This window comes from Castor canadensis, chromosome 19 (genome assembly GCF_047511655.1).
Source record: "Castor canadensis chromosome 19, mCasCan1.hap1v2, whole genome shotgun sequence".
In the NCBI taxonomy this organism is placed as follows: domain Eukaryota; kingdom Metazoa; phylum Chordata; class Mammalia; order Rodentia; family Castoridae; genus Castor; species Castor canadensis.
The window spans coordinates 23793327-23815932 of NC_133404.1; the positions used below are offsets into that span (position 1 = coordinate 23793327).

Sequence of the window (22606 nt, forward strand, 5' to 3'; positions counted from 1 at the left end):
AGAGATCCAAACTGGACTCAGATTGAGAATTAAAACTGTAATTAACACACTAAGGGTTCTAATGGAAAAAGTAGATTACAAGCAAGAACAGACTAAAATAGAGATTGGGAAGCAGGATGGTGGTGGAAGAAGGATGGCTGAATATGATTAATGCATGCCACATGCATATATAAAAAAATCTACCAAAACCCATTAATGTGCACAACTAATATGTGTTAATAAAAAAAGATGGGTAATACCAACTGAGAGATGGCACTCTAAAAAATAATTAAAAATAAAAAATAAAGGTAACAGAGTCAGGCACTGTGGCTCACACTTGTAATATTAACTACTTGGGAGGCATAATCGGAGGATCACAGTTTGAAGCCAGTCTTGGCACACAGTTCATGAGATGCCATTTCAACTACATGCACCTATCATCCCACTTACATAAATAGGAGGATTACAGTCCAGGCTGACCCCAGCATAAATGTGAGACACTGTTTGAAAAAAGACCTTGGGGTATGGCACAAGTGGGAGAGCACCTGCCTAGCTAGTGTGAGGTCCTGAGTTCAAAAAAACCCCAGTACTACAAAACAAAAGAAAAAAAGGAAACAGAAATGAGAAAAACTCTTTGATGGGCTCATCAACAGAAGAAAGAATCAGTGAGCTTAAAGCTATGTCCACAGTGGGCTAGGTACGACAGCTCATGCTTATACTCAGGAGGCAGAGACCAGGACAGTCATGGTTCAAGACCAGCCTGCGCAAAAAAAAAAAAAAAAAGTTAGCAAGACCCTATCTCAACCAATAACTTGGGTATTGTGGTGCGCATCTGTCATTGTCGCAATGTGCATGGAGGAAGGGGACGCTGGGGTTTAGGCCAGCTAGAGCAAAAATGTGAGACCTATCAGAAAAATAACTAAAGCAAAAAGGGCTGAGGGCATGACTTAAGTGATAGAGTGCCTGCCTGTCTACAGAAATTTCCCACACTGAAAAACAAAATAAAAAAGGGAACTGAGGGACAAATACAAAAGGTAGAATATACCCTTAAGGAGGATTCCAGGAACAGAAAAGAGACCAAGGAACACAAGAAATATTTGGGGAAATAATAAAAATATTCCAAAATTACAGACAAACAGCAAAGCTCAAAAGATCAGAAAACACCAAGCAAGGTAAGTAAATACCACACTCAAGCATATGAATACAGCAAGTGAGAGAAAACCCTGTTAGAAGCCAGAGGGTCAAACAAAACATCTTACCTATAAAGGACAAAGAATAGGAATTATATTAAAAAAAAAAAACAGTGAAGAACAGATAAAGGTTTTCTCATCCAAACAAAAATTGAGGGAACTTGTTACCATTAGACCTGCCTGGCAAGAAATCCTCCAGAGAGAAGAAAAATAATAAAGAAATCTGAACTTACATAAAGAGGGAAAAAGCATTAGGGAAATCCCAAGGGAAATACAATCTTGTTCATATTCTTCCTTGTTCCAACAATAAGCAGTTCTTAAAAAATTATTGTAGAACAATATGAATAAATGAATAAACAATAAAAAAAAGCAGAGGTGCTAGTGGGAGGGTAAGGGTAAATGAAGAGGGTAAAGAAGGGTGAACACGGCAATGTATTTTCTACATATGTATGAATATGGAACACTGAAACCTGTTAAAGTCATTTTAAGAAGAGAGAGGGGGGAAAAACGGAGAATATTGGAGGGGATGAACCAAACTGGGGTATACACAGAAATGTCACAATGAAACCCTGTGCAACTATGATAAACAAATAAAAAACATTTAAAAAAATAATAGAACAACATAACCAATGATTTTTGTTTGCCAGTCAGTGAAAGGAATGACAACAATGTTAGATAGGACAGAGAAACTGGGGATATGCTGTTATAAGGTACCCACACTACCCATAAAAGCAGTACAAATATTTAAAATAGATGCTAACTGGAAATGATTAGCAGAAAGACACTGAAAAGTTATATATAATATTTGGAAATGCAACAATAACTTCTAAACAAAAATGGGTAAAATTCAAAATTTAAATGTATACTGAACAAAGTGAAATGAAATATAACTCATCAAATTTGTGTGGTGTAACAAAAGCAATGCCTGGAAGAAAATTTATATCACTAAATACCTATGTTAAAAAAAAGAAGATATAAAATCAATAATCTAAGTAAGCTTCTGTCAAAGGAAACTAAGAACAAATAAAATCCAAAGAAAGGAGAAAAGAAATAATAGGAGCAGAAATCAGTTAAGAAAATTAGTAAAACTAAAAGGTGATTCTTTGAAAATACCAATAATATTATTAGTCTAACTATGTTAATCACAGAAAAAGTTACTAAAATTAGAAACGCATAAGGGGCCTCACTACAAATCCCATGAATATTAAAAGAATAATGAAGGAGTATTATGAATACTCTATAGCCACAAAATTTGTAACTTTGATCAATTTCTTGAAAGAAACAATGTACCAAAATTCATACAAGGTGTCTTTAGGAGTCTTTTGGGTGGTGTTTGAAATAGTGTCTCCCTAGGTAGCCCAAGCTTTCTTTGAACTCAGGTCCTTCCTGTCTCCTCCTGAGAACTGGAATTACAGCTGCACCACCATGCCATGCTCAAGGAGTAGTAGTTCCCAAGAAGACAGTTTTCGCCTGTAATGCTAGCTACTAAGGAGGCAGAGAACAGGAGGATCGCAGTTCAAAGCCAGCCCAGGCAACTAGTCCACGAGACCCTATCTTGAAAAAACCCTTCACAAAAAAGGGCTAGTGGAGTGGCTCAAGGTGAAGGCCCTGAGTTCAGGCCACAGTACCACAAAAAAAGAAGATAGTTCTCTGAAGTCATGCATAATTATTATTAAAGTAACTGAATCAACAATTAGGAATCTTACAGAATCATGCACTAACTCCAGATGGTTTTACTGATGAGTTCCAACAAAACATTTAAGGAAGGAATGTTAACTGTCTCTAAATTCTCTTCTATAACGTAGGAGTGAAGGGAACCCTCCTTAACACATTTTAAGAAATCAGATTGCTGAAAAAAAATGAAAAATCAAAGTAGAAAGAGTTTTAGTTTGTGCAACTAAAAGCAACAAACTGATGGTTTAATACAAAATGCACATGTTCTCTCTCTAACAGTTGTGAAGGTTGGAAGAGAGTCATGCTCCTCTGAAGGTTACAGAGAACATCTTCCCATGCTTCTCCATAGTTTCTTGCAGTTGCTGACAATCTCTGGCATTCCTTGGCTTATAGAGATGCAGTTCCCACCTCTGCCTCCATTGTTTGATGATGTTCTCTGTATCCTCTTCTCATAAGGACACTATTTCTTAATTATGCTGGATTAAGACCTACCCTAATTCAGCATAACTTTAATTTGATGATATCACCTAAGGCCCTTATAATAAGGTCACATCACAAATACTGGGTAACAGAATTTACACACATTTTTTGGAGGGCACAATACAACCTATGACAGATAAGAACACTTCCCAAGTTGGTCAACATAACCCAGCAGACTTTTTGTAGAAATTTAACTGATCCTAAATGCACAGATACCTAAAGGGTCTATCATCAACTTTATAAAGAAGAAACTGGAGAATGCTATCATCTAAATGTTAATGTCTCCTTCAAAATTTGTATGTTGAAATCCTAACTAACCTCTGAGGTTCAGGAGGAGGTTTATTATTTATTCTAAGGTGTATGCCTTTGAAAAGTGAGTAGGTCATGACAGCAGAACCCTCATGAATAGGATTAATGACCTAATAAAGAAGGCCCCAGGGAGACCCTTGACCTTTTCTAGTGTGAGAACACAGTAAGACAACTGTTTGTGAAGCAAGAAGTAAGCCCTCACCAGACACCAAATCTTATCTTGGATTTCTTGCCTTTAGAACTGTGAGATATAGATCTCTATGGTTTATAACCCACAGAGTGTATTGTATTTTGCCATAGCAACCTGAATGAACTAAGAGGACTTATACACTCAAGTTAAAAATCTTATTATGAAGTTACACTAAAAAAGACAGTCATATTGGTATAAAAATAGGCATACAAAGCAATGAAGCAATTTAGACTCCAAAAATATATCCTTACATTTATGGTACATTTTTATTTTGTTTTTGACACATTACCAAGATGATTTGATAAAGGACAGCCTCTCAACAAATGGTGTTGGGATAACTGTATATCTGTAAATCTATAAAAGCATCAACTTATACTCCTTTTTCATAACATAAATAATTCAAAATGGAATACAGACCTACATGCAGGTGCTAAAATAATAAAACCCCTAGAAGAAAATAGAAAAACACTCTATTTTCTAAGAGTTCTTAGATATGACACCAAAAGCATAAAACTATAAAAGAAAGAAACAAGGTAGATTTCATTAAAAAAAGAAACCATGAAGAAAATGAAAAGACAAGTCAGAAATTTGAGGAAACTATTTGTAAATCATTTTTCCTGATAAAGAACTTATATGAGGTGTATGTAAGCAACTGATAACTCAAAAAGAAAAAATACCCCCATTTAAAAATGGTCAAAAGACCTGGAGATTTCAGAAGATGTAAAAGCACAAGAAAAGATGCTCAAAATCATTAGGTAGTAGGGAAATGTAAATCCAACTAAAATGAGATATTATTACATACTCTCCAGGATGTCTACAATCAAAATGAGAGACAATAAAGGTACAGGTAAGGATGTAGAGAGACCAGAGCCCTTATACATTGCTGGTAGGAATATAAAAAGATACAGTCACTCTGGCAACAGTTTAGCAGCATCTTAAGATGTTAAACCTAGAGCTGGCAGAGTGGCTCAAGCGGTAAATGCCTGCCTAGCAAGCCTGAGGTACTGAGTTCAAACCTTAGTATGACCACAAAAATAAATAAATAAAAGAGGTTAAGCTTACCATATAAACCAGCAATTCTACTCCTAGGAATATCCAATGAGGAATGAACATATGTCCTGCACAAAGCGTGAATGGGAACGTTTACAAGAGCTCACTATATGAAATAAGTCAAAACTAGCAGCAATCTAAATGTCATTCACGGGTGAATTTAAAACACAGTGCATCCACACAATGCAATAGTATTCAGCGACAAAAGGAATGACATAGACAAGGTGCTACAACATGTATGACCCATAAAGATACAATGCTAAGTGAGAGAAATCAGACTCTAAACAATGAATTTGTATGATCTCAAATATATATGTCCAAAACATTTATAAATGCAGCAGCATATAAGCTGTGTAGGATTGGGATGTGAGCAGGCACAGACTACACATGGGCTTGAGGGAAACTTTTGGGTGATGGAAATGTTCTAAAAATGGATTTTGATGATGGCCATACAATTCACACATTTACTAAAAATCAGTGATTACAATGATTGATTTTATGATAAGAAAACTATCAATAAGCTCAGAAAAAGTGTAACAGATGTGTCTAAGGTACCACAGCATAAGAGAAAAGGGTAACCAACCCTCCTTGTATGAGGAGGCAGGATCCAAGAGGGAGGCAGGATCCAAGAGGGAGACAGTAAAGCAGAAAGTACTGCAAAGGTTTGTGTATTCCTTCAACAAATATGTATTGTCTACTGTAGGTGTTCAAGAAAAAAAGTCAGACACAGAGGTCTACACATGTACAGCCTGCAAGCTAAAGGAAGAGGCACACAGTTAGCAATAACAAACACAATAAAGTGAAATACACAGTATGCATCAAGACATACTTGAGTTTAAAATCAAAGGGTGAGCATCATCAGGCAAAAGAAAGGGGAAGAGGAATGCCAAGAAAACACAGGATATGCAGGCTGGTAAACATGGCCTCAGAGCTGCAAAGGTATACAGTAAAATGACCAAATGGCAATGAAATATCAAAGTAGGAATCAAAAGGGACAAGCATTGCTTTACTTAACTGTCCCACTCAAGACAAATACAGTCATATGCTGCATAACAATGTTTCAGCCACTGACAGACTACACATATGACAGTGGTCCCTTAAATTATAATGGAGCTGAAAATGCCTATCACTAGTGAGTCTGTGGCCATCACTTTATAGTATGACATTACAGATGTCAGCATAAAATGTACTGCAATGCCAGCTGCATAAAAGTATATGGAACATCCAACTATAAGTACAACATAATACTTGATAATAAACAGTTATTGGTTCATATATTTACTGTGTTTTTCCCCCCAGTTTTGGGGACTGAACTTAGGGCCGCATGCATACCACTGAGCTACGTCTCAAGGCCCCATACTTTTTGCTTACAGTAAATTCCTTCCATTTATTAAAAAAAAAAAAGTGGGCAACTGAACTAAACAGAACTTTTTCAAAGGAAGAAATCCAAATGGCCAAAAAACACATGAAAAAATGCTCACCATCCCTGGCCATGAAGGAAATGCAAATCAAAACCACACTAAGAATCCACCTCACTCCTTTAGAATACTACCAAGAACACCACCAGCAAGTGTTGGCAAGGTTGAGAGGAAAAAGGAACCTTCATACACTGCTGGTGGGAATGTAACCTAGTACAACCACTTTGGAAAACAATATGGAGGCTTCTTAAAAAACTAAACATAGATCTGCCTTATGATCCAGCAATCTCACTCCAAGGGATATACCTGAAGGAATGTGACTCAGGTTATTCCAAAAGGACCTGCACACCTATGCTTACCGCAGCACTCTTCACAATAGCCAAGCTATGGAAACAGCCAAGATGCCCCACTACCAACGAATGGATTAAGAAAATGTAGTATTTATACACAATGGAATTTTATTCAGCCACAAAGAAAAATGAAATTTTGTCATTCACAAGAAAATGGATGGAACTGGAGAACATCATCTTAAGTGAAGTTAGCCAGGCTCAGAAGGCCCAAAACTGTGTGTTCTCCTGCATATGTGGATTATAGACCTAAAACAAATGCAGCAATATTATTGAACATGGGTCACCCACTAAGGGCAGAATGCATATGGGAGGAATAAGGAAAGGCAAGGAAACCTAAAACTTGAATGTGGCTGATGTGCCCACTGTAGGCGAGCAAATATAGTAATCTTGAACTAGCAGAGGCCACTATGGGAAGGTGACCAGGAAGTAATAAAGAGGTCTGGTAGAGATGAACCAATGTGAGTTGTAATAGACATATGCATAGAATCAACACTAGGAATCCCTCTGTATAGCTGTCTCTATCTCCAACTAGCAAAAATGCTGTTTCTTATTATCTCTTATGATTTCTCTTCAACAAAACTGGAGAACAAGAGGGCAGAACAGGTTCTACCTGGAAGCAAGGAGGGGGGTGGAAGGGTTTGGGGAAGGGGGAAGGGAAGGGAGGAAGGGAAAGGTGGCCCAAACAATGTATACACATGTGAATAAATATAAAAACAATAAAAAAAGTTTTTTTAAAGTTACATGAAAAAGTACCTTAGGCGGGTCCTTCAGGAAGTATCCCAGAAGAAGGCATTATTGTCATAGGCAGTGACAGCTCCATTCATGTTACTGTCCCTCAAGATCTTCCAATGGAATGACAATGAAGTCCCAGGCCATCACATTCACTCATCACACTCACTGACTCACCCACAGCCAACTTCCACTCCTGCTAGCTCCATCTGTGGTAAGTACTCTGTACTTACAACATGGTGGACCATTTTTAAACTTTTATATCATATTTTTTCTGGACTTTTTCTTTGGTTAGATATATTTAGATACACAAATACTTATCATTGTATTACAGTTGTCTACAATACTTGGGACAGTAACATGCTGGAAATGTATACAGTCTAGAAGCAATAGGTTATACCATATAGTTTATGTGTTTGGTGGTTACACCCCTTAGCATTATTTAAGTATACTCACACAATGTCAAAACCACCTAAAGATGTATGTCTTAGAATGTATCCCCGTTATTAAGCAACATGTGACCGTATCTTAATTTGTACAAATTTAACTGAGAATAAACAATTTGCTGTTAGAACAGAAATACTAATAGGACATATTAAATACAGTCTTTAGGAGATGATCAGTGCTTGGCACAGAGAGTGTTCTAAAGATGCAATTAATTTTAGAATTCCTATTATCGTCATAGAGCCTAAATTATTCAATTCTACTGTTTGGATCTTAAATGAATCCCAAAGGCCACACGTTAAAATCTTGGTTGCCAGCTGTGTTGCTATCGAGAGATTGCAGAATGTTTAGGAAGTGGGGCCTGGAGGAAGGCAATTAGGTCATTCGGGATGTGTCCCTGGAAAGGGATATTAGGACTCCAGCCCCTTCCTTTTACTCTTTGCTTTCTGGTCATCATGAAGTAAGCAGTCTTCTCTACTATCAGCTCCCCCTCCATGATGTTCTGCCTTGCCACAGGCCCAAAGGCAATGGGGAAGGAGACCAGGAATTGAAACCATGAGTCAAAATAAGGTATCATGGTATTCTGTCACACCAATAGAAAACTGACTTACACAGAAAGGAAAATCAAATCAATCCAGGTATCTAAAAGAGATCTGCCTCCTCTTCCCAAATGGTCCTTGTAAGAATACTGCATGGAAGTTCATTTCTACTCCTTAGGGGATAGATTCAGAACACTCCCCTCTTTTTCTTCTTACACATGCTAGACAGGTGCTCTACCACTGAGTTATAACCACATCCCCAAAGCTCTCTTCTTTATGACACCAACTTCTATACTGTTAACAAAAAGAAAGCCCAGCAATAATAAACTAATCCTCAAAGATTAAATTAAGTGAGTAAATATATGTGTGTATAGTAAAGGGTTCACTCAGCAGGCCTGGATGCCCAAACCCTGAATATCCCCGACCCTTGAAAAGACTCCTGGAAGATAACTGGTAGGCCCTTAGAATACCTTGCAGAGAACTATGTGTTTGTACAGCTACATCATATCAATTTGATCAGACAGTTTATGTTAACAATGTGACTTATGGGGAATGTCTGTTTTCATATGCTTGAAGCCTTCAGCCTGATCTTTGGGTGGCAAGAGACTCAGTCGCTAAAGTCAGCCATATAGGCACTGCCTGTTTCTAAGACTGATCTCAATAAAAACCCAGGACTCCAAACTCAGGTGAGCTGTCCTAGCTGGCAACACTTTACCCATGTTACCATGTGTTGTTAGTGGAAGAATTAAGTGCATCCCTGTGGGACTCCAAGGGGGAAAGGACACCTGAAGCTTTTGCCTGGTTTCTGCTCTATGCACCTTCTCCCTTTGCTGATTTTAATCTGTATTTTTGCACTATATTAAACCACAATGGTGAGTTAGATCAGCTTTTTCAGTTCTCTGAATCCATCTAGGAAATTATTAAGCCTAAAAGCAGTCTTGGAACCCTCCAACATAATAAGTGAACATTGTATCTAGCAAGCAAGTACAAGCAGTCTCACCAAGTGCTGAGAAGACATTTGAAAGTTTTAAGATATCCAGACAGTGCTATTTGTGCCAAGTATCTCCACAACCACAGTAAATCTGAGGTGAGACGATGATTAGGCAAGAGCATGCTGTTTCTTTCATAACAAATCTGAGGCTCACTTAGTTTGATGGCAAACTTTAAGTCAATTTCACAAGATCCTGCTCTAGTCAGTGGACGATACTAAAACAGAGTGAATGTTTGAGTATTAACAGAAACAAGTTGACAATAATCAGATTGGAAAGAGCAATATACATAATGGAAATCTCATAACTGAAGGCATACCTTTATTTCCTCTACACTGGGAAGGGATGCATTTAGAAATTCCTGAGTTAATCTCTTCCAATTAGCAGCTTTGCTGAGATCAGAATGAATGACGAATTTTTCATAAATTCTAAAATGTAAAAAAGTCAGATAACAATTTAAGAAAAGATACGTATTTCTGAATATGTACATACACACGTATACAACTGACTTACCCTTCTATTGTCTTTTCTATTTTGTGGCTATTGACATCCAAGAAACGATGGAATCTAATAAAGATAAAATGCAATTTTTATGCTGGTTTTGTCAAACAGGTAAGTACAATCATCTCATAGCTCTCCATATTCCTCCTCCCTCAACATACCACACTTTGCTATACAATTCCAGAGTGCTCCTCTCCCCCCATTACTTCTAATAATAGGCAAGCAATCACCATGTATCAGACTGCTTAAGCATCTTTTCAGACTCAGGGCATCAAAGCCTCCCAACTGTGTCCTCTGGCTCCACTGTCTCCCCATAGGGCTCTCTACAAAAGGTTTTCCTAGTCTTTTCGGTACATGAAGGAGGCCCACTGAAATCTAAGGACACCTTCTCTGAGCAACGTTTTCATTCTTTCTGTGTAAAACTATTTATTTTTACTAATGTTTCGAATACAGGAACAAAGGGAGTAGAGAGAAACATCTCCAAAGCAACAGTGAGTTAGGACCTGCCCACAGCTAAGGGGGAAGGCTACTCTAGGGTGTGCTAGCATGTACTGCCCTCCCTCCTACTTAATGTCAGTGCCACTAAGCAGAAAACCAAGGAATCAGGATGTGAAGACCTTACCAGCTGCTGAAGAGTGTGCAAGGGAAAGGGACATCTATGCTCCTTCCTTGTGACCTAAGAACCAGGATATACAGGCATAAGGCAGAGGCTATCAACTCATTTAAGGGCAGGAGGCTGAATGTCCAGGTTCAGGAAGAACAAAAAGGGGATTATGGCGGTAGACTTTTTTTATTAAGTTAAAAAACGGGCACATTATCCAACATTTCACTGTGGCCCCCAAGCTGCTGGCCTGGTACCCTGGCACATCTCTCCGCACAAAACAAACAGAATGAGGGAGGCAGAAGACAGTAAGATCCAAGGATGGGGAATGCTTGGGTCCCCAGAGACCACCCAAAGCTAAGCCAGCCAAGCACAGGAAGGTCAAGTGAAGCTGATAGTCGTGTGTGGGGTAGGGTAGGACAGGGTACAGTCAGGAGGGTGACCAAGAACATCCTGGCTTAGGCAAAGGATCCTGTGTAGCAGGACAAAGAGTCACAGAGGTTTACCCAGCAGGGAAGAGGCAAGGTGAAGCTGCACAAGGGTATGGAAAGCTTCTGGTGACTGCAGCCTCTGAGCAATGTCTTTAGATGTACAAAATGAAATACAAAGCAAAATAAATGTACTCAAAGTTATTATTTAAAATTTTTCACATACTAAGAAATACATTAAATAACAAGATCTAACATTGAGTCCAACAGGTACAATTAAAGTAAGAGCAAACAGTATTTATAGATATCTGATGTAATGCGACACAAAAATAATATGATTGCTACTGGCTCAAAGTCATAGGTATGTTAATACTACTGGGGTCTGTTGCCTTCTTTCATAATTGATGGAAACGCTACTTTCCAATTCGAGGAAAGTGCGATTTTTTATTGTTTCTTTTCCTTGTCTAAATTCACAAACGCCAGAATTCCATCCTCAAACTCTCAGGTTAGCCTATTATATACCATAGTGTAATTAACTTTACTCCTTATCTTTCTTAAGGATAAAGGTTATCCCTTACCCGTGAGTTTCTAGGGCCAAGAAAATGGCCACAATTCACAACAAATGTAAACATGAACTGTTCATTTTCCTGAAGGATCAAAGCATATAAAATCATAGCATTGCTTCCTCAACACTTATTTTCCATTCTTCAGTAGCAAAGCCAGTAATCTCTACTGAAAAGTACATTACACTATTTAGTAACTCATCTACTTCTACCTCAGTAAATGGCTGAGTGTAACAGTACTTTACCTACTATCATAATTTAGTTTCTCAACCCATAAATGGAGATAGTAAGTCCTCATGTCTTCCCTAACTCTACAATGATGATCTGCCTATTGTCATTTGAAAAATTAAGAGAAAATTACTTGGGCTACAGTATTTAAGTGTCTGTGTCATATGAGCTTTTTGAAACATGCTATGTTTATAAATTACAATTTATAATTAAGTTTTCTTTCAGAAATGAAAACATACATTGAAAACATGCCTCTGAAAGCCAGTAATAAACCAAGTAGGAACTTTGTGTCTATAATCATTAAGGTAAACAAGATGCCAGATTTTGAAAAACTTCTCTATTCAAGAAGATTTTTATTGGGCTGTACGTGTAGCTCAGCATTAGAGACTGAGCTCACCATCTGTGAGGCCCTGGGTTCAATCCCCAGCATGCAAAGGTTTTTAATGACGTTAACTAGGTAGAATATTAATACTGACTAACATTCTTTTAGCATTAATTCCATTTGGGGTAATGATCATAACAGCATTGTCTAATTTACATTTTTATAAAGAAAAAATATGAGATCTGATTACACCTAAATACTTAAAAGTGTCCAGTAGGAAAAGGGGACCAGGAACTAGAGAAAAGGTGAGATCAAAAAGAATTAACCTAGAAGGTAACACACACACAGGAAATTAATGTGAGTCAACTCCCTGTATAGCTATCCTTATCTCAACCAGCAAAAACCCTTGTTCCTTCCTATTATAGCTTATACTCTACAACAAAATTAGAAGTAAGGGCAAAATAGTTTCTGCTGGGTATTGAGGGGGTGGGGGGAGCGGGAGGGGGTGGAGTGGGTGGTAAGGGAGGGGGTGGGGGCAGGGGGGAGAAATGACCCAAGCCTTGTATGCACATATGAATAATAAAATAAATAAATAAACACTAATTACAAAAAAAAACCTGACTAGAACTTGTAGTAAGTGCCTTGGTGTAGAATTGCCAGGAACTGTTCTAGATTACTTCCAGCCCAGCTGTAGGTAGCAGTGGAAGACACAAAGTGTAAACAGAAGAATTATCCTTTGTGTTTGATAAGTGTTTTGGAAAAAGACACCCAGGATAGGGGAGATCTGCAAGTGCCCCGAGCAGAGATAAGGAGACGGTAAGAATACAATTTGGACCACACTTTTGCTCCAAAAATTCATTTACCCAACCATTCAAAACATAACTTCAGATGTGCAATTACCGCGCCGAGTGCAGTGGGGACAACCCTGCTCTCTAGGGACAACTCTAAAACCCACAATCCGCCTTTTGAGCTGTGCTGCTTCTGCGACAGGGACCTCAAGCCGGGGCACCGCGCAGCAGCCGCAGCCACAGCACGGCCCGCCAAGGTGTCCCAGGCGGTCGCGCCCACTCCATCCCCGTGGCCAGAGGGTCCGCGCGCCGCGCCCCACACCTGAAGTTGGACCACGCGAAGTTCAGAGCCAACTGGAAGTTGGGGTCCGCCTCGTCCTGGAGGCCAGTGACGCGCAGAATGAGCTCGCACACGTCACGCTCCTGCAGAATGCCCAGTCGGCTTCCGCACTGCCCAGGCCGCGACATTACTCCACGTTCCCACAGCGCCGGATCTTCACGGCTTGGTCACCGTTCTCGCGAGTCTTTAGGCTTCAGTGGTGCGGAGTCTTCGCGAAGTGTCAGGCATTTCTCGCGAGAGTTCGTGGGCATTCTCACGAGAGTTTGTGATCCTTAGGTATTGAGTCTTGTGTTGTTCCTCAGCAAGAAGTCAGCTTGCGGTTTGTAGTGGCGCTGTGCGTCCTCTGAGAGTTGGCCATTATTAATCAGATTAATAAGGGATTCTAGCTAGCCCTCCGTTGGTGATTTAAGTTCTAATGCCTTCATTTCCAGTAGCATGGCTACTTCTGCAAGCTTCAGTTTCTTATACAAATGATCCCTTCGGACCTCTCAATATTATGTATCCACAAATGGTCCACATGCAGCAGGTGTTAGCAAGGTGGATTGTCCGGGCATGTAGTCTGACTGCTGCAGCCTCACTTCTGCTGTCTCTGGCCTGCAGCACTGGGTGGCCACAGGCAGATTTCATAACCTGATTTAGCCATATACCTCTTTAATTTTTTTTTCTTTTTAGCCTCTAAACAGCATGTTTTTTTTTTTCTATTTGTTTTCTTTATTATTAGTAGTACTAGTATTATTGTGCTGGGTGGGGATACATTGTAGCATTTACAAAAGTTCTTTTTTTTAATTTTATTCATATGTGCATACAATGTTTGGGTCATTTTCTCCTCTCTTCCCCTCCCTTAACACCACCCCTCCCTTATCCCCCTCTTACCCCTCGCTACCAAGCAGAAACTATTCTGCCCCATCTCTAATTTTGTTGAAGAGAGAGTATAAACAACAATAGGAAGGACCAAAGGTTTTTGCTACTTGAGATAAGGATATCTATACAGGGAGTTCACTCACATTAATTTCCTGTACATGTGTGTTACCTTGTAAGTTAATTCTTCTGGAACTAACCTTTTCTCTAGTTCCTGATCCCCTTCTCCTATTGGCCTCAGTTGCTTTAAAGTATCTGCTTTAGTTTCTCTGTGTTGAGGGCAACAAACGATATTTAGTTTTTTGGGTGTCTTAGCTATCCTCATACCTTCCTTGTGTACTCTCCTTTTATCATGTGATCAAAGTCCAATCCCCTTGTTGTGTTTGCCCTTGATTTAATATCTGCATATGAGGGAGAACATACGATTTTTTATCTTTTGGGCCAGGCTAACCTCACTCAGAATGATGTTCTCCAATCCATCCATTTACCAGCGAATGATAACATTTCGTTCTTCTTCACCGCTGCATAAAATTCCATCGTGTATAAATACCACATTTTCTTAATCGATTCATCAGTAGTGGGGCATCTTGGCTGTTTCCATAACTTGGCTATTGTGAATATTGCTGCAATAAACATGGATGTGCAGGTGCCTCTGGAGTAACCTGTGTCACATTCTTTTGGGTATATCCCCAAGAGTGGTATTGCTGGATCATATGGTAGATTAATGTTTAGATTTTCAAGTAGCCTCCAAACTTTTTTCCAGAGTGGTTGTACTAGTTTACATTCGCACCAGCAGTGTAAGAGGGTTCCTTTTTCCCCACATCCTTGCCAACACCTGTTGTTAGTGGCGTTGCTAATGATGGCTACTCTAATGGGGGTGAGGTGGGATCTTAGTGTGGTTTTAATTTGCATTTCCAAAGGTTCTTACAGTGTATCAAATATATCACTCTTGGATTCACCCCACCCCCCCATACACACACTGCTAACAGCGTTTTTGTTGTTCTTTGTTTTATGTTGTTTGGCAGTACTGGGGTTTGAACTCAGGACCTTACATTTGCTAGGCAGGCGCTGTACTGCTGGCGCCATCCTCCTATTCATTTTTGTTAAATTTATGAAATAAATTTCAAGTTGCGTTTAATGTGATTATAATTTTTAAAATGTTGGAAAAACTGTGGAAGGGAAACTGTGCTAGATTTCATATTACATTACATACATCCTCTAAAATCAGATCTTTAGTGACATTGCCATTCTACATGATTATGACTCTGAAAGCCAGCTTTATCCAGTGCAGCTTATTTAAAAATATATATATATAGCTAAACAAACTATTTCATTTCTATTACAGTTGAAAGCTCTGTTCCAGTATGGCAAAAAAACCCAAAAATTGTAATGCTAGCAACAAGACTATCAGAAAGGGTTTTGAGAGAAAAATGTCAGAGTTGATCCTCTGATTAAGCAAAGCTAGACCACTGGTAGTACATCTCCATGCAAGGGAAAGATCTAAAGTATCTCTAATACCTATCTGGAGATGTACATATCCAGAGGGTGCCCAGGTACAGTCTGAATGTCAGAAATGGCAGTATCACTGACCAAGTAAATAACCTAGGTATTGTTTGGTTGTCTGGTTGTTTTTTTAGGTTATGCTGTAGATTGATCCCAGGGCCTCACTTATGCTACGCAAGTACTCTTCTACAGAGCCACATTCCTGGACCAAAGGTAGGTAGTTTTAAAGATTGATGCTATTATGTTCTAAATACTTTGTCCAAAATACACTACTTATCTCACAGTGTAATAGCTAGTGCAGCTTGGGGGAAACAGAGTAAACATATGATCTAGAACTCCCACATCTAGCAAAGAAAATTCATGAATATTTATCATCTACAGGGTGCCAGACACCAATGAATGCCTGGCACCTGTTCTGTTGACTATTTCTGAGTGAATAGAGGTTAGGGTATGTAGGGAATGAGACTTGGGCCAGAGACCTTGATCCAGGAAAGTGGCATTAGAGCCTGTGCAAAGCCATGATGAACAGCCTCTACACTTCAATTCCAGGGTACAAGGTCAGAAGAGTGTGAAGAGTGATTGGATCCAAAAATGAAGATTTTATAACTCTGCTGATGCCCAGTATGTCCCAGAGGAGAAACATAGAGCAAAATCATAAAGAAACATGAGAGGGAGGGAGGGCTAAAAGGGGGTAGGAGAGAGAGAGACAGAGAGAGAAGGAGACAAAGAAAGAAAATCCTTGTTTAGGCATCAAAGTGGTTCAATGCAAGAGTTATCTCTATCTTCACACAATCCCAGAAGGGTTTTACCTCCATATTACAAATGTAAGAATTGATATCCAGAAAAATATCTGGAATCTATCCCCAAGCCTGGTTACAAAGCCAATATTGTTTTCTATTCTATTCCATTGCCTGTCAGGAAAGAGTAAAGAGTGAGGGTCTTTGACTGCAGTAGACATGACTTAGTTACACAAAAATTAGAAGCCATGTGACTCTCACTTGAAGGTGAACAAGTGAGAACTTGTAATCATATTTGAGTATCAGTTTGCATTAACTTTTAAAAAATGCTTCATAATAAGGTACCCTAAAATGTTCATAAATATAGGGCTGTGTACCAAAAACATTCATTTTCTTTCATCTCTATTTTTTCTCTCATTTATGAACTTGTTTTTATAATCAAATGATGTGTTTGAATTGGTATTTAGCACATAATCCTAACTTTTCTACTTCATGAATTTTAACCAATTAGAGAGACAAAAGTAGGAGATGGAAGGAGATTAGAATTTAGTATATGTATAATTACTCAAATTGCACTGTTCTCTAGTAAAGCTAGCTGGGAGAATGAGGCTTTGACTTAAGGCAGAAATCAGGTTTGCTACTCCTTAAGTAACAATCAGTCTGACATCTTCAGTCTTTCTTCTCCAGCCCAACAACCTGAAAGTAAACCCTGGATGCTGAACTGCCAAATGCAGCATTAGCGCTGTATTAGAGCTCCTCCAAGCCTTACAAAGATGTCTTCCTTGTGGTTGGGATAGAGTGAGAGAGATGGTGGAGAGGCCCAGAGGATTCCTCTGTGCTGTTATCCGTCATCAGTATTGAAGGGTAGAAGAACAAGCGTCCTTCCCAACATTTGGCAGTTTTTTCCTCTCAGAATATTGTAGTATCAGTTACACTGGCATAAATTATGTAATGTTATTTTAGGTGGCATGCTGATAGGCATTATTAACATGTAGCTGTTTTATGTTTATGTGTATTCAGAAAAATATGCAACTAATACACTTTAACACATTATGTATCATGGAGAAAACATTAAGTCAAAGATTTCATAGGACACAGTTGTTATTTAAAGAAAAAATGTGATATTAGTATTAGTATAGAAAAATCATAAAGGCAGTACATATATGAAGGATTTTTGAGAAATAATATCACAATGCCCTGAACCTCACAAGCAGTTCAGAAATAATAGGGAAGTATGCCTTTTTACAGAACTGTTGTGTTTTCAAGCATCTAAAATCTACTTCTTTGTACCAAGTCTCTCTAGGACTACTGAGGGCTGTTTCACTTTGTTTTAACCTATAAAACACTTTAGCCACATTTCTTAGTGAGGACCACATGCAGCACCCCAAGCAGAAAATTCATTTCCTATTTTATTTCTTATTACTAACAATGCCCACTATGTTGCCCAAAATTGCTCACCAGGTTCTATGAAATGAAACAAGGACTAGCAATAACAAAAATGTTTCAAATTGAAATAAAGTACAACTCCTCATTTTTCAGTTTCCCCAAAGTTAATTCCCTTACCAATGAAAAACTTCAAATTCTTTCATTCCAAAGCTTATATAGTTGGCTCAGTGTCAGCCAGTAGGTCTTACTCATCTGCTGGGGTTCCTATAACTGCATGTGTGTACTGGGCTGTCTTTCACAAAAAGACATATAACTTCTTCAGCCTCTTTGAAATTAGGTTAATTCAAATCTAATTACTTAAGCTCTGCAAGGGTAACAGTAATAGAATAAACTGCATCTGCACTACTGAAATTATCATGAGAAAAATTGCAATCAGTTCCAGAATTAGGTGAATACCATGATCTTGGTTGGCACAGTGGTTGCCAGCCAGTGAGCATGGCTGGTAACTTGGTGATACATGTGTTGTAAACAACAAGGGCCTGAACACAGTCTTCAGTTCCATGAAGACCAGTAAGCTGCACTAGTGTCAAGTACCTGTGGATCTACATTCACTAAGCACAAACTGCTATGGACAATTGTGCTTCTACATGTTTAGTGTGAACATGTGTGTGTGTGTGTGTGCGTGTGCGTGTGCGTGTGTGTGTGTGTGTTTACGGGGTTGTTGTTTGTGTTGATGGTGGTTCTGGGAAAGTTCATATTTATTCCCACCTTTCTCAGTGGGTGATATTTGAGACACTTTCTTTTTAGAATATTTAGATGTTCAGGTTTATTTACTTTAATACCACAAGGAAACGCCTTGTGAAATTAATACATGCTAACAAAAAAGAAAACAAAACAAACTCTAGTAGGCAATATTACTGATAAAAAAGAAATGAACCTATAATTACCTACAATAATATGAAAGGATCTCTGATTATGCTAAGTGGTAGAAAAATTCAAAATCATATATATACATATATATGAAGATATATATGTATATATACATATAGTCCTGATTAAACAATATTCTTGAAGAGACAAATTACAGAAACAGTGAACACAGGAATGGTCATAAGTATTAGAAAGGTGGTGGAGGTGAAGATAGTTGGTGTGGCTTAAAAGCGTAGTATAAAAGATCTTTGTATTGATATTAATATCCTGGTGCTATGGTTTAGATGTGACTTGGCACCTGCAGGTTCATGTATTATATGCTTGGTCCACAGTGTAGCTCTTTTGGTGGTGAGACCTTTAAGAGATGGATCCTACTGGAAGATCATAAGGTAATTGGAGTGCTGCCCTGGGAAGAGATTAAGTCCGGGAGGCCTTGGTGAGTTCTCACAAGAGAATTCTTATAACAGAGCAAGTCTGGTCCCACTCAACTCTGTGTGACTTTCTGTCTCACCATATGATTGCCCACACATATTCCTGCCATCTTGCCATTCACTGTGATGTGATAGAGGCAAGGTGGCCAAATTGAGGGATCAATCTAGTCTTGGACTTTCAACGCCCCCCCAAGACCATGGACAATATAATCCTCTTTTCTTTATAATATACCATCCTCAGGTGTTTTTGTAGCTGTGTAGATCAGACTGATATACTTGGTTATGATATATTGTAGTGCAGTTTTGATGAATATTAGGGAGAACTGAATAGATAATTGATATAATCTCTCTGTATTATTTCTTACTATTGCTTATGAGGCTACAATTATTTCAAAAAGATTAATTTTAAGAAGATAAAAGGAGGAAGCAAATCAATAGGGAACTTGGCATGTTAATCTGTCAGTTATAACTGAGCCTTAGAACAGTGACATCACAATGGTAAGTGAGCTTAACTGCCAACAGCACCCTCAAACTTCAGTTGTCCCCAGTGCTCTGCCAAGAGCTGTAACCATGGGTTGTGCTCAGAGTAAAGAATTGGAGGGAAATGGACCTTCTGCATTACAAAGCTCTCCACTCAATGCTTCATTAGGCAAGGTAATCTTTTACTATACTACTTGTGAGTTTGATCACTAGAACAGTCTGGTGGTCCCAAGATTGATTCTGTCTTGTTTCCTTTTAAATATATGAACTAATTCTTGCCTTTAGCACTGGTTTCATGAAAAGTTACTCATGTTCATACTATTCAGTATTGTTGAACTCAACACAATAGGTTTTGTATTATCAGGAAATACAATATATCCTTGGCATCATGGGAGATAATTTTGTATATGACTATGAAGATAATTTCCCTAGTTATGGAGGACATTTTATGTTCTCTTCAGTCTAGTTGGTTTTAGTATTATATTCACAGAGTCCTGTTGGAAAAACACCATAGCTCAACCAAAATTCTAAACATTTCAGTATTTTGAAACTTTTTATTTCCAGTATTATTTGTGGTTCTTTAGCAACTTTCCCCCACAATTTGAATATCGATATAGATAAGGTTGGAATCAATATTTGAGAATCCTCAATTACCTAAATCTTCATGGTACCAATCCACCAAATTGGAACTACTACTTTACAGGTCTTCATTTTATTCCACAAAAATTGTTCATGTTAGGTATACCAATGACTTTCATCCTGATAAAACCAATTAACAATTCTCAGTAGATATTTGCCTTGGCTTTGCTATAGTATTTGTCATGGCTGATTGCGCCTATTTTTTTAATACTCTCGGACTAGGCAAGCCCTTGGACTCTGTGAATTTGTTCTCCATTTCCCTCCCTGGTGGACCTTATCTCTTCTGCTAGCTATTAAAACCAATACTCAATGACTCCCAGATTTCAGTGGTGGAGTCCTGCTTTGGGAAATGAGATTATCATTTTTAGCACAGTGTCCACTTTCAACTTTGGTATGAAGCACTATTCCATTTTTGACTATTGACTAGATGTTCTGTGATGTTTGATGTGTATCAGGAAGACATTTCTGATGAAATTGGGAGCCAGGATAAAAAATCTACATCTTCAGAGGCCACAGACCAACACCTGCTCATCCATGCCCCTGTGGAACTGAGAAATGGCTGCAGTAGGAAGAAGAGACATCTGTTCTTACTTAACAAATCATTACTTATATCAAATACCAGGTATATACGTACTACATCCTCTCCTTATTATCACAAAATGCATTTTCATTAGCAAGTGAATTTTCACTAACTCTTACTAGAAGAAATCATAAAGAGTTTTTCTACGTTTTTTGCAAATGCTCTGATTCTTCCTTTATTCCACAAGCTTGTGTAGATCCTATTCTGTGCCCCTATAGAGAATACAATCAAGAATGGATAGAATCAGGCAGGCATTGTAATGCATATCTGTAATCCCAGCCCTCAGGAGGTGGAAGAAGGACTATTGTAAGTTCCAGGCAAGCCTGGGCCACATAGTGAGGACCACTATCAAAAGAAAAAAAAATCAAGATAATCAAAATTTGCCAGCAGTGACCTACTTGCCTAGTCTCATGGGTTGATTTAAAAAAGGGGGAGATTTCAGATTATACTTCTAATAAGATAACATGTGGAGCAGGTATGACAGTGTTAAAGAGGGTCATCCATGTGTGCCTGTCTAGGCTGATTACATTTAAATTCCACCTAGGAGATAAAAAGAGGACAGTGAGAAAGACTACCTAGGCCCTGGCATGAGGTTCTTGGGACATTCCCTGCCAGAGCCTGAATGAAGACAATCTTAAAATTGTCAGGCTATTTGCATTCTCTTTATTACCAAAGTTAACCCACTAAAGGGATATCATAACTATTAATAGAAGCATCACATATGTTGCATGTAACTTTCCCAAGAGTCCAAGGCAGGTATCAAAAATCCAGGTTTTAGATATGAAAACAGAGGCTGAGAAAGGCCCGGCAAGTGGTCCAAGTTCAGGCTCTGGGAAATTGCAAGGAGTGATTCAAGTCCAGATCAGTCTCATTCAACACCAATCCACCTATGTCTACCTGTGCTCAGCCTCAGAGAGAAACTTTGACAGAGTTCATTCTCAGCTTCTTAGGACCTTCCAGACCACTCATTCTATTTTCAAAAGGGAACAAGTTTTCCTTCACTTGTTTTTCGTAACCTTTGTAATTATCAGAGTATTAGGGAGAGTAGACCTTTGATTTCATATTAAAAGCAATTTATTATCCTGGATACTGCTGATCCCTTAATGGGTTTATAAAACTTATAGTGTTCTGCTAAGGCCTTTCATATAAAGACAATGTCCTTTATGTTAGAAAATTGCATCTGTTCAACAACTGGATTTTTATTTTAATTGCCCATTATTCTAAAAGATGTACAACACTTTCTCATTTTTCACATACTACTTTTGAGAAAGTTCTCTGCATCCCCTGAAAGATTTTTCATAATATAATAAAATTTATACTAATTTATTTAATAATGTCCTCATTTCAGAGAGTCAGACCTTAAAAGATTTTCTGCCAGGCTCCAGTGGTCAACACCTTAATCTTAGCTCTTTGGGAGACTGAGTCTGTAAGGAGTGCAGTTTGAAGCCAAGCTGGGCAAAAAGTTTAAGATTTCATGTTCAACAATAGATAGGTTTAGTGCTTCCAGCTATGACAGGATGTATAAAACAATAGTGGTCCAAGCTGGCCTGGGCACAAGGCAAGAGCCTTCTCAAAAATAACCAGAGCAAAATGGGCTAGAGGTGGTGACCAAGGGACAGAGCACTTGCTTAGCAAGAGCAAAGCCCTGAGTTCAGACCCCAGTACCACCAAAGAATATTTTATATTCTCTACATCCATGTGGAATATTAGGAAGTATAAGTGATTTCATGCATTTGAAATGAATTAACAACCACAAGGCCCTTGAGATACAGAAAAAAAAAAAACTATTTGTGAGAAGATAGTTATCAGTACTGAATGCAGAGACTTAATACAAGCTTTTACTACAATTTTTATGAAAGTAGCCATAATTATTGTCGTTTGGTCATGGTCACCATTAATATGATGAAATATTTTTTGAGAAACATGTTTAATTACTCCCTGCAATAACAA

The 22606-nt window shown here is 38.4% G+C and overlaps 2 protein-coding genes across 2 annotated transcripts in view; one reads left to right on the forward strand and one right to left on the reverse strand.

Annotated features, from left to right (window-relative positions):
* LOC109675239 (gamma-tubulin complex component 5-like) overlaps positions 1-13321 on the reverse strand; it is a 46843-nt gene extending 33522 nt beyond the window's left edge. Inside the window, 3 exon segments of the mRNA XM_074061838.1 lie at positions 9661-9769; positions 9855-9908; positions 13095-13321. Coding sequence (XP_073917939.1) covers positions 9661-9769; positions 9855-9908; positions 13095-13240 — 309 coding nt within the window. The 5' untranslated portion in view covers positions 13241-13321.
* LOC109680562 (uncharacterized) overlaps positions 1-22606 on the forward strand; it is a 472009-nt gene that overhangs the window by 127946 nt on the left and 321457 nt on the right. The window lies entirely within an intron of this gene.